General features: G+C 46.6%; 1 protein-coding gene across 8 annotated transcripts in view; it reads right to left on the bottom strand.

Annotated features, from left to right (window-relative positions):
- Stox2 (storkhead box 2) overlaps positions 1-13,470 on the bottom strand; it is a 217,943-nt gene that overhangs the window by 9,390 nt on the left and 195,083 nt on the right. For all 8 annotated transcript variants that reach the window (XR_007592710.1, XM_050147286.1, XM_050147287.1 and 5 more), the window contains 2 exons: positions 11,153-11,305; positions 100-2,365 (listed from right to left, as the gene is read on the bottom strand). Coding sequence is in view for 7 of the 8 variants with exons in the window: in XM_050147286.1 (XP_050003243.1) it covers positions 100-2,365; positions 11,153-11,305 (2,419 nt within the window). In the remaining variant the exon portion in view is untranslated. The remainder of the gene's footprint in view (positions 1-99; positions 2,366-11,152; positions 11,306-13,470) is intronic.

Below are 13,470 nucleotides of genomic sequence, written 5' to 3'. Positions count from 1 at the left end.
AGCCCTCATTCACAGCCGGAGACTGAAGTCAGCTATCTGCATAAAAGCCCCCGGGGCCCTGGCGGGTGTGAGAGGATGTCGAGGAACACCTCTCCCTACCGTGGGGAGTTGAATCCACTGTCCACCGTGATGCTGCTACCGTCCATGCTGTCCAGGCGAGCGGAGTGGGTGGCTCTCTGGTTGCTGCTGCTATCAGTTTCTTTTGGGGTGAGGAGGGTGAGGTTCTTCTCAAACTTCCTCTGCAAATCCCGTTCCTTCTCCCTCTCGAGGAGCCACTGCATGGTGCCCACATCATCTCTGTTTTTCTCCTCCTCTGTGTTTTTGTTGGCCCCTTCCTCAGAGTCGTCATCATCGGAGACATTGTAATAGTCAAAAGAGGCCTCCTGGTTCCCTCCAGACTCCGGTTGACGCTGGGACGGGGGCACGGCTTGGGCCACGGATGTCCCCAGGGAAGGTTCCAGTTTTTCGCATCGGCCTGGCAGTGTGTCAACAGGTGACTTCGGGTGAGATTTGAGGAGGGACAAGCTGGATTTGTGATAGCTGTTTACAGACAAGGTGCTGTGTAGGGGTTTGAACAGTGTGTCCTTGCTGAATATTTCTTTCCTTTTGTCCAGGCTGCTGGGTTCCGCGCTATGATGTTGGACCAGGCGCCCATTGGCCAACCCCTCTGCCACACCACCAGAGGCAGCGGGGCCCCCACCTGGCCCTTTCGGGGACTCCTCCTTGTGCCCAACAGGTTCCCTGGAAGAATGAGGGGTCTGCCTCTCAGACGGAGACAGCTTTTTTACCCCCTCCACCAGGGTCAACGTGTCATGGTCCTCTTTATTCTTCCCCAGAGGTGACGGCGCCGTGAGCACAGTCTCGCTAGAGGTGTTGCACTGGAAGTAGTCATCCACAGCTGTTTTTGCTGGGCAAGGGCTGAGTTCCCCATAGGACGGCATACTCTCGGAGGGTTTGCCTGGCTCCAAAAGGCTACAAGCACTAGAAGGTTCCTTGCTGCCACCGACTATTTCTGGAATGCACACCTCTTTATAACTGGCAGAGGATATAAGAGCCCTTTGGTGACCAATAGTCTGCGCAGGCCGTAAGGTACTGTCGTCAATGTAGGACTGGCTGGGGGTCTGGTCATCTTGGCTGCAGCCTTCAACCAGGTCTTCCGGAGTCCCGAGAGAAGAAGCGCCCAGGGGGCCTTTGGAGTTATCCATGGACCTGGATCTCTCCTTGGCCTTGTTGGATCTCTCATTCCTGGACCTCCGGTCCTGGGTATGGCTGTGGCTTCGGTGCACTTTGGAGTGGGAGCTTCCCCTGGAAGGTTCGGGAAAGGGCATCTCCGTTCTCCTTTTGGCCAGTTCGCCAGACACATCCCACTCGGGCGTCATGGGGAAATGGGACTCGATCACGTTTGTGTTGCTGTGCATGATGAAGCTGTCGCCTTTGTGTTCGATGATGAAGCAGCCCTCCCTGGGGGCCCTGGTTAGGGGGTCGCAGAATTCATACTCCCTCTCGCCTGGGATATCCAGATGTGAGCCATCTGAAGGATCACCTTTCGACACGCGGGTCTTGCTGTGGGACCGAGACTTCCCGTGGGACTTTCGGTGAGTCCGGCTCTTTTTACTCCGCCCACTGTGGTGGGCAGAGGACCCGGCCTTGCTCCGGTGAGCCTTTTCCTCTTCAAGTTTCTTCATCAGTGCCGTGTGCCTCATGACATTTTCCACTGTCAAGTCCGGGTTGATACGCCGTATGATCTCCATCTCCACCTCCCGGGGGATGGTCGTGGGCGTGTCCTCGTCTCGCAGGGGCCACTCCTCGGGAGGAAACTGGGCAGAGAAATTGGCCAGCTGTTTGGTCTTGTCTTTCTTAAAACTCAGCCGGAATAACTTGAGGCCAAATTTTTTGGACTGTTTTTCACCATCTTTAGGTTTCGAGAGAGTTTCTGTCTTATAGGAGAAATTGATAGTACTTTTGCTTTTTTCAGTGGGCGGCACCTGGCACAGTGGAGGAGGGCAGTAGGGGTCTTTGCAGTCCTTGGCGGGTTTCCTCTGCAGAGTGGAGGCATGCATGCTGTGCACGTCTTCTCGGCAGCAGTGGCAAGAGTCGCAGTGCTTTCTGGGTAATGTCCTTTCCCTGACACAGCCTGAGGCAGAGGGCGTTATGGTTCCCGGTTGTGGAGAGGTACACTGAGACCTGTCAGGTACCCTCTCGTCCAAGTGGTACCACTTACTGTTAGTTCTTATGAGGGAAGGCGTGATAAAGTAAGTTTGTGGGGTCACAATGAAATAGCCTTCTGGAGTCGGGTAGATTTTCCTCTCCCGTACCAGTGTGTTTAGGGTATGCCGTAGGATTTCTTGGCTTGGGGTTGGAACACCTACGGGCAAGAACAGAGATGTTTGTGAGAGAGAAGAAGGGACAGGAGAGGACCCCTGATTTTCAGAGTCCAGTGGACATTGCCAGATTTGAAGTACCGCCCCAGGGCATGGAAGCAGGCTTCAGAAGTGTTTGCTGCGTTTAGTGTGAACCCCGGTTTTCCTCTGATGACTCCTGTGCATGGTACCACCTGGGGAGTGAAAAGGTGTTAAAATGGGGAGCACTGGGGATGCAGATGCATGCTAGAACGCTTTGTCCAGCACGCGTGAGACCTTGCTTGGATCCTGAGACCACACCAGGAAAATTGCTGCTGCAGGAGAGAGAAGGAAGTTAGACAGACTTCAATGCACTGCTAAAAAGCCTTTCTTGAACATCTTGAAAGAGAGACTATTTTATAAAGGACAAGAAAATGAAAAGTTTCCCATGCAGTGACATAAATTTATGGCATTTTTTCCAATAAGAACATCATACATACATATATGATGTTCTTATATATAAATATATATACTTTATTATGTGCCAATTTTTAAAAGATTAAGTTAAATTAAAACTAACTTTTATAAATTTTATAAAAGGGTATTTGACTACTCCTCTTTAAAACTTCTTCTAATTTTGAGATTATAATTCCATTTCTCCCTTTCCTTTCCTCCCTCCAAGTCCTTCTGTATACCGCGCCTTGCTCTTTTTCAAATTCACACCTTCTGCTTTTATGAATAATTATTATATGAATGTACATATATATGCATATGCATACACTTAATAAAAGCCACTTGGTTTATAAAATGTTACGCCCATGTATGTTTTCAGAGTTGACATTTGTATTGGGCAAATAATTGGGTGTTCTTCCCTGACAGACACAATTTCTCACATCCTTTAGTTACCCATAGCTATACCCCCAAAATCTCCCCAAGACTGCCTACACATGAATTGAACAAGGACAACAAGAGACATGCCGAAGTGGATGGGGGGGGGGGTAGGAGCACCATGAGAACTCTCAATCCCGCACAGAGGACTGAACCACTCTTCAACATGCCTTGTGACTTTGAAATCCATCACTTTGCATGTTGAAACTGTCTACTGCCATAGTTACAGTTAGATACGAGCACTGGTCTTGGCAAGAGTGAGCAGAGGGAGGTGGTTTTCCTAGTTTCTAACCATTGAGCCCTAACCCACACACTAGTGAATATACATGGAGACAGTCTTGGTTCGATCACCAAGTCCCAAATGTCTGCATTTGCTAGAACATAAATACAGGGGTGGGCGGGGCACGTGTTTCATTGTGCCACGGTGCACTTAGCTTGTCAGGGTATTTGTGTGAATGCTTAGGTCCTCCCTACCTGAAAGGATAAAAATCAGGAAGAGACATCCCTAGGAAGGTGCACCTCCTCCAAGCTGTAGGCCACTTCCTTTATTTCTTGGATATTCTGCATTTGCCAGTGTCAGGTACATGAAAGGGGTGGTATCTACAGAAATGATCTGAATGGTATAATCTAGAAACAGGCCAGATCAAACATATAAATACTGCCAACACTTGACCCACAAAAATGGCAGTTTCGCATGTCACGGTCGGAGCAGTACAGTAGACAATGGAAGCAAGCTTGGATGCCAAGGCCAGACTGTTAGATTGAAAGTCTTGCTGTCTTTGATAATGGTATTATTGGTCGAATTGTTCATTCCTTTTTCCACCTCATTCCCTACTGTAGTTTAGTTCTAGAATGTTCCCTAAAATTCCCGTGCTAAAAGCTTAACTCTTGGCTTGTTGCTATTGGGGTTTGATGGTACTTCTAGGAGGTCAAGTTTAATGGGAGGGTCTTTAGGTCAATGGGGCCCTTGATGGGCTCTGTGTGGCCCAGATCTCTTCCTCTCGCCTTTGCTCCTGGGCCGTGATCCTACCGCAGAAAGCAGACTCACCATAGACCTGAAAGGAACCAGCCTATCTAACCACAGGCTGAAACCTTTACAACTACGACCTTAAATGAATCTTTTCTTTTTAAGAGCTTTAATTGTTATAAGAAGTCAATGCCTCCCCGCCAAGTTCACACCTTACAATTCTCACTCCTCCAGTAGTCCCTCCAACTGTCCTTTGTTTGGAGCTAGGGTCTTTGCAGGAATAGTCAAGTTAAAATGGGGACATTAGAGTGGGCCACAGTCCATTAGGAGTAAGGCCCTTCTGAAAAGGGGAAAATGGCACAGCCAGAGGCATAGATGGAAGAGAGTGTGAAAAACACAAGTCAAAGATGGCCATGCACAAGTCAAGGAGAGCTGCTTGAGACATATGCTTCCCTCACAGCCTTCAGAAGGAAGCAGACATAGTGATTTGGATTTTTGGTTTCCAGAACCGTGCACTCCTTCGTGTTGGTTGATCTCATCTGTTATTATCAGCCCTCCCAGTGGTATCATTAAGGCAGCTGGTAACCTAGCCTCTGAGGCATCCATTCTCACAGAGCTGCTGGGAATGCACATGGGTTTGGGGCGTGCACAAGAGTGTGCGCCAGAGAGCAAGCTCTCAATACATGCCAGCCGCTTCTCTCAATTTTGGATCAAGAGCCATGGAAACCCAGGTTACCTTCACATGATGTGGTGCAGCAACCAGAACCGCTGGGTGAGCTGGGAAATCTGTGTGCCCTCGACCCTGCCAAACAACGAAAGTGGCATCTAACACATTAGAACTGGCGTTCTCAGGGAGAGGAAGCCTATGGGTGCAATGCAGCACCCACCTTTGGGGGACATCCTTAGCAAGGGGGAGAGGCTCACATAAAGCACCCACCCTTTGAGGACACCCTTAGCAAGGGGGAAGAGCCTCACACACATCATCTGGCTAAATGCAGTTAATCTTTTAGTTGCATATCTTGCTTTAATTTAGTGATCTATTTTTGATAAATGTACACTGAGTTTTTTCACAACTAAGTAGAAGACTGGTGTGACAAAGCTTGTTTTTAAATTCTTTGATACAGTGTACAAAATAGAAACTCTTTTTAACGGAATTCGTGATATTACTCCAGACCACGCAATTCTTGGGTGCCGCCGTAAAAGAAAAAATAGCTACACACAAGGTAAGTAACTTGAGAGGTTTTTTTTTTTTCATCCTCCTGCGAGCCAGAGCCTGCTGTTGAATGGCAGAAGACCCCATTCAGAACACGACTCCTAAGATGAGCACACACGCCGTACTCTGCTCTCAGGTGATGAAGCTGTGGGCACAATGCCCACACAACAAACCTGGCCTTAAAAAATCGCAATATTATGGTAAGTTTCTATTATAAAAACCCACAGGTTTTTTTTTTATTTATATATAATTAGCAGGGAGTAATGGCTCATGCCTGTAATCTCAGAAGTCATCAGGAGGACTGAGTGAGTTCGCCAGCCTGGGCTACATAGAAGTTTCTGATCAGGCTGGGCTACATAAAGAAACCCTTTCTAAAATGGAAAAAAAAACAACACATGATTAATTAATTTACCTTGACTGTTACTAAAGAAAGGTAAGTTATACTTCTTTTTATTTGCTCTTAAGTATGTGTGTGTGTGTGTGTGTGTGTGTGTGTGTGTGTGTGTGTGTGTACCAAATACGTGTGGGTACCCGCACTGGCCAGAAGAGGGCTTCAGATCTTCTGGAACTCAAGTATCGAGTATCAGCCTAACATGTGCTCTGAGGACCCAGCTTGGGTCTCTGAGAGGAGCAATGAGCATTCTTGGCTGCCTAGCCAGCTCTCTAGTCCATGAATCATATTAAGAGCAATCATTACTGCTGGTCTTGGAAAACCCGTAGATTATACAAAATCATGGCCATAACATAATATGTGCTAATCACCATTAAGAAAACTTTCTCTAGCTCTTCCTCAATGATAGTGCTTTCCATGCCTGGGGATTCTCAGCGACACCAGTCAAACAGCGTTTACTCGGAAGACAGAAACCACAAGCACGTTCTCCCTTGCCATCCAATCTGTTTCACACTTCCACCTGGGCTTTTCTGGTTCAACTGAAAGTTGTAAAAACTTATGCTTGTTACCGTTAAGTCTTAGTATAGTAACTGATGTTTCTAGCCCTCAATCTCACCTTGAGTTCTACCAGACACTTGTGGGGTTAACCTGACAAAGTGAGGCTCACCTGCATGCTCCACCCTTTCAGATTCTGCACCAGCAGTTTCTGGCGAATCAGGATTTGCGGAGAACAGAGACAAGCTCTGCATTCTAACCGAGCTAAAGCTGGACGGACCGCTCTCCCTTTCCCACACCTTTCATCTTTCAAAGCAAAGGTAGATATTTAAAGCTATCGCATGGCTATGTGGTGTTTCGTGGAAAGTAGGTATTTAAATCAATCGCACGACTATGTGGTGTTTCTTGGAAGCACATTTTGCTTTGCTCCTTCAGATCTGATTGGTTCTCAGAACAGAGTACACATATGTGTGTTCTTTGCTAGGCAGTTTGGATTAAAGGCACTTTCATTCTGGGGTAAGACCTGTGCACGTTATTCAGTCTAGCCTGGAACTGATAGGCTCAAGCAATCTTTATCCATTACCTTCATTAGTTCCTGAGACTACAGGCTCGTGACTTCACGTCCAGTGTTAGATTGATTGAAATGCTTAATAATTCTATTATTATTTTTATTTGTGAAGAATGCTGGCTGAGTGAGAATTCCGAACGACGAGACAGAAAGAAAACATGGAATGGGCATGCTAACATTCTGCAGCTGACGCTAAAGCCAGCTCCAACTCGACATGCTGCCCCACAGTCCTCCATGGCCCCGAAGTGAGTCGGCCTAGCATATACAGGGATTAGCCCAATGTAATTGAGCACTCATCCTGGATGGGTGGGTGAGCAGTTCTTTAGGAGAATGGAAAACAAGTATTCTTTTAAGATCTTTAGAAATAGTCTTAGGCTGAGGGTGTGGTTCTGTGGTAGGAGACTGGCTTGGCGTGCACAAGGCCCAGCAGGGCGATGGATCTCTCACCACACACACACACACACACACACACACACACACCATACATATCCTACACCACACACACACACACCATACAGCCCACCACACACACGCATGCACACACAGTCCACACCACACACACACCACACACACAGCCCACCACGCGTACACATAGTCCACACCACACACATACATACATACACACTACACACAGCCCACCCCATATACACACAGTCCACACCAAACACACACCATACACAGCCCACCACACATACACGTAGTTCATACCACACACACACGCACACACACACACACACACACACACGTGCGTGCGCACACACACTATATACAGCCCACCACATAGATAGCCTACACCACACACCATAAACACACACAGTCCACACCCCCACCTCTCCAAGCACACATGCACATGCAATTCTGTAATGGAAACTGGTACACAGAAGTCGCTGAACTTATATTAAAAAGACTCATCCTGCCATTTGTTTCTGGTACATTTTTACTCTTTGGAATACAAATGTCCGAAACGGTGAGAGGTCATATTTGAAATTATCCTTTTTATTTATAAAACATGCATCAAAAATAAGATTTAAAATACTTTAATAACACTGTTATATTTCAACATCTCTTTTTCAAATAATAAACTACAAAAAAAAGTAAATGCCCTTCCCTTTAAAACAAAGGTAAAAAAGAGGTAAACAGAGAGTTAAGAACCCTTTAGACTTTTAGTACTGTCATTGAAAATGGACTTTAATTTAAAACAATTTTAAATTCTCAGTGATGTTTTGTTCTGACATACCTGACGGAAAGCAACAAATAAAAGGAGGAGGAAAAGAAAAGAGGGCGGGGGACTGGAGAGATGGCTCAGTGGTTAAGAGCATTGCCGGCTCTTCCAAAGGTCCTGAGTTCAATTCCCAGCAACCACATGGTGGCTCACAACCATCTGTAATGAGGTCTGGTGCCCTCTTCTGGCCTGTAGGCAGACACACAGACAGAACATTGTATACATAATAAATATTTTTTAAAAAAAGGGGAGGGCAGGTAAGCCAAGGAAATCTCCTCTTTTAGGAAATACTAGTTACATATTTGGAGCTATTAAGCCAGGCATAATGGTGTACATCTGTAGAGGCAGGATGATAAAGTTCAAGGCCGGCGTGGTCTACACAGTGAGGCTGTGTCCCAAAAAATCAAAATTTTAAAACAAAACAAAACTAAAGGGAAAAAGTAACTGTTACTAAAGAAGAATTTCAGTAATTATTACCATGTCCTGGACCAGGGGTTGAGGGGCCAGTTGAATTGTAGGCTTTGTGAGTCATGTGACCTACGCGGCAGCTCCTCAACTCCCCTACATCCAAGGAGCAGAGGCTAATCCAGAGTTATCAGGGATGGCTGTGTTCTAATAAAACTTTATTCACAAAGACAGGTGCTACTAGGCTTTTGAAAAGCTCCACCTGTTGCAAAGTCTACATGGTGTTTCTGCAAATTTCTGGGTCTGGCCCATAGTCCCCAGTGCTACACAGATGGGAAACTTTAGACAGTGCCTCCTTACCATAAAACTTGGCAAAGCAGTTACTACTTTGCCAGGGATTCGTTTTCACTACAGTGTCTTGTAGCTTGGTGGCACTGTTTGTTGCTCAGTAGCGATGAGCATTTTACTACTGCGTACGGGCTCTGCATTCCTTCCTGGTTTACAGTCGTGGGACGCATGGACCCACTTCCGAGAAAGTCACTTGGCTTCTCGTGAAGCTGTGTAACTAACAGTCTGAAGAAGACTTTGAAAGCAGCTGGACTGTTTGCTGTCCGAAGCAGTGGCCTAGGTATACAGCAGAAGGGTTGTCCTGAACCACAGGGTGCTGTTTGCCAAGAGTATTGCCCTCTCTTACCTGGGGAGCTGCGTGTCTTACTACCAGTGGGGAAGGCATGCTGGGCAGCTAGAAAAGGGGGACAAACAGTGAAGAATGTTTGAAGATAATAAAATGTCCTAACATTTAAGATAATTTATAGGTTGCAAGTGTAGGTTGATAGCATATAGAATATAAAACACTGACATTGACAATGGAGAGAGAGAGAGAGAGAGAGAGAGAGAGAGAGAGAGAGAGAGAGAGAGAGAGAGAGAGAGAGAGAGAGAGCATGGTGGCCCACGCCTTTAATCCCGGCACTCAGGAGGTAGAGGCAGGAAGATCTGAGTTTGAGGCCCGCCTGGTCTGCAGAGCGAGTTCCAGGACAGCCAAAGCTACGCAGAAAAACCCTGTCTCGAAAAACTAAAAACAAAACAAAGCCAAAAAGAACCATAATCAAACAGAAACTTGAAGAAGAAAAACGGAAAAGAATAAAGAAAGGAGGGGGAAATTACTGGGAAGGAAACACATCGCTTGAGGCCAAAGAAAATGTAGAGAGACAAAGGGTGGTAGGTCATGTTCATGATCTTCTTGGGGTTGGTTCTTCTAGCCATTCCTTGTGTGTGTGTGTGTGTGTGCATGCATGCGTATGCTCATGCACACTTTCTACACCTTGGCTTCCGGCCAAGCCAAGATCGCTTCATCAACGCGTTAGAGCATAAGATATGACCAAGGGTCAAGGATTTTTTTTCCCCCCAAAGACAAGCAGTATAGGCAGCACCGGCCCACCTTTTCAGTCCCAGCCTACTCCCGGCACCCTTAGACTCGGGACCTAAGCAAATGCTTACTGTTGCTTGTCTTTAACTGTCTGGTTACTTATCATTCGGCACTTCTGTAGCCAAAGCAGATTCAGCCAACAGCACATATTACTGAAGTCTCTTTGAAAGCTGGATGAACATTAAGTAGATCATGCATTTATTTTTAATGTGATTTCTGTTTAAGTCTAGAAAGGGGTACAGTATTCACTAAGCGGGCAAACTGGCAGTCCCAAAAGGTGCACACTGCCCATCTACTTTACCTTTCTCTTTCTTTTCCTTTATCTATCTATCTATCTATCTATCTATCTATCTATCTATCTATCTATCTATCTATCTATCGAGACAGGCTTTCTCTATGTAAAAAGCCCTGGCTGTCCTGGAACTCTCTCTGCAGACCAGGCTGGCCCTCCATCTATTTACATGTTAAAATATACATGCACAGAAAATTGCCTGTACCTAAGGAAATTTAGAGATTGCACAGCAAACGGGATTTTGAAATTCTCTTGTAACACTAGACTTGGCAACTCCGGCAGGGGCCCAGCACTGGGGGGGAGTAGTGGGTCCCTCCATGGAGATGGGGCATGGGTGTTTAGTATAGACCACAGCAAACAGCCTGGTCACTGGAATCATCGGCAACCATCGACACCACAGCTGTACCCACTGTCTTCATTTTGTAATAGTTAAGGGGGGAAAAAAAGGCAATTTTTTTCTTTTAAAAACGAAGTCTCAATTCATGAAGTAACACTTTATTAAGGCTCCTCAGACCATAACACAAACATGCGAGGCATATCTATTTTAACATCATTTCTGTAGCTGAACTCCTGGGACTAAACATTGGCAGCTGTTTCTGATGAACCCCAAGTTCATATATTTAAGGAAGGCTGAACTGCAATGAATGAGTAGACTCTGGGTCATTCTCACCATTTCTTAATTTTTTTCCCCCTTAGCATCAAGTTAAACAGTATTATATCAAAATATAAAAGTAAATGAAAAAATAAATAAGAATAAAATAAAAAGCGCTGTACCTAAAGGAGTGACTTTGTGATTGTTATTATTTTAAGACACAGAAGAAAAGCATCTAGTTGGTTTGGGTGAAAGTTTTTTTTTTCCCCTAGTGTCCCTTTAAAGTCCTGGAGCCCACACCCCACACCCATAGCCCACGTCCATTTAGAGAGAATGCCATTCTCTCCCGTGTACCTGGGAAACACGTCGTCAGGTGTTCCATCAGTGCTTCTTGGGTGACAGGCTTCCTTGAAGAGTTCATTGCCGAGATGGCCAAGCAAAGGATTTCCCCGAGTGGAATAAACTGGGACTGGCTGATGGGGGACATACTGATTGGTGACACATCACCTGCAGAAAGATGAGTTTCAGGTGAGCGGGGTCATTAAAACACACCACCGTGGACCACATCCCGGCCTCCACCGTGCACACCCCCTCCCAGGACGACCCTGATCCTTGCACTATGAAGTCAATCAGTTTTGAATGCTGAAGCTTGTTGAGATCACAGCAGATTCCACTCGGGTGGAAAGACTTCCAAGCCCAGTGGCCGCTCTGATAATCTCAACAAGCAAAATTCTCCTTAAAAACCTGAGCTCTCATTTGAATAGTGAGAGTACTAACGTCTTGTAACAAATGAGGCTTTGAAGAAAAAAATAACTTCTGCTTTTAGTAGTATGGAGATGATTTAGGAAGCAACCACTGCTCACATTTCAAAAAAAAAAAAGTATTTGTGGTGAGTAAAGGTGATTCGTCCTTCAAATGTTGAGGGTCTTTATGTGCTGGGAATTTGCCAGATGAGTTGGGAGCTCACATGGAAAGAGAAGCGTCCCCTCCACAGCTGTCTCTGCCTTTGAACAGTTTTATTTAAGTGGAAGAGACAGCTACAGAGATCAGGGTGACAGGGCTGAGTGATGGGCGTAGAGCAGAGGACTGAGCAGTAAGCTCGGAGGATAATATGGGACAGCAGGATGTTTACCCTCTGAGGGGACAGTGGGACTCAGAAGCAGGGGACTAGAGGGTTCTTCTTAGGCTTTGAAATCTGAACCTGGTGTCAAGGGGCAGAGGGTGGCGGAGGGGGGGGGGCGGGGGCGGTGATGGGGATGAACTGGGGATGAGAAGAGCTACAAGCAAGTGTTTTTCCATGGAGTTGTAAAGAAGGGGCGCAGCTCTGCAGGAGCAACCCCACGGCCACAGCTAAGTGCTCAAGGCTCTCATCATATGAGGAAGAGTGAGCCTTGGAAGAAACAGAAAGCCCAAATAGCACAGATGTGGCTCTCATGAAGAAGGCCCTGAAGATGACCACATGGAAGAAGGCAGGGCAGGGCAGGACAGGGCAGATCAGAGTGAAGTAGAGACTATGGCCCTTAGTATGCATCTCTGCCAAAAGGGATGGTGGAGACTGGGAGGCTGAAAACCTAGCATTGAAGGGTCAGCACTCGTGTGTGTGTGTGTGTGTGTGTGTGTGTGTGTGTGTGTGCAGTGCCCAAGGAGGCCAGAAGAGGGCACTGAACCCCCTGCAACTGGAGTTACAGATCATTGTAAGCCACCCAGTGTGGGTGCTGAAAACAAAACTCAGGTTCACTGGAAGATCAGTACATGGTCTTAATGGCTGAACCGTCTCTGCAGCCCCAGCTCCCCGTTTTTTTTTTGTTTTCTTTTATTATCCCTTAAGCATGCTTTCTCATGTAATAAGCTAACACAGCTGGCCAAAGACAAGACTCCGGTCAGTTTGTAACATTAATCGATATCCTCTCCAAAACATGTTTGGGTGCCCTGAGGTCGACGGGCCTTCCTGCTGTCAGGGGACTTAAAGCTGAGCTTTGACACATCTCCTAGGTTGTGGGAGAGTACAGAAGACCCTAAGGAAAGAACTTGAACCCAACTTTGAAATGATGTAATCAATGACATTAGGCAACAGAGCTGGAGTTCCCTGAGTGTTGGAACCAGTTCAACAGGTATATGAGACAGAGCAGCGGAAACCCTCGCCAGAGCCCAGCTGAGTTCAGGGCTCCCCTCCCCCACGGCATCACTTGGGGACCCCATCAGCTCTGTTATGACGTCCGGTGGATATGAGAGGAGTAGGTGATACTACTAATGGATCAAACTCAAATTCGAAAGCGTCCAAGCAGATTTTAAAAAGATCAGCAGAAACTAGGAACACATCTAACGGAGGACCTGCAAACTCTGGAGCGTTCCAAAAGCGGAGCCTTTCTGAGAAGCTTTGATAGCATCTGGGGGAGGAGCAGCGGCGGGAAATAAATACGAGAGACCAGACGTACGGCTGCTGCCGCCGCCACTGCGGCTCGAGTCGGTCTTGCGCAATGTGAGTGGGAGGTGCTCAGTTCGCACTGCAGAACTGCATGCTGGGATTGTCCGAGTGGGCAGGTAGACCGCCGTGTACTTATAGTTACTTTGTTTTAAGGATATGGGCATTGTTCGAACAAAATTCTGGCAGAGATGCTGCTCCGGTCATTTGCACCTCCAGTCAGTAGAAGGGAGGGTGGGGTCTTCCACCA

This window comes from Alexandromys fortis, unplaced genomic scaffold, assembly GCF_014885135.2.
Source record: "Alexandromys fortis isolate MF-2015 unplaced genomic scaffold, M_Fortis_MF-2015_v1.1 scaffold_32, whole genome shotgun sequence".
NCBI classification, from domain to species: Eukaryota; Metazoa; Chordata; class Mammalia; order Rodentia; family Cricetidae; genus Alexandromys; species Alexandromys fortis.
This window is presented reverse-complemented; position numbering and strand designations above follow the sequence as displayed.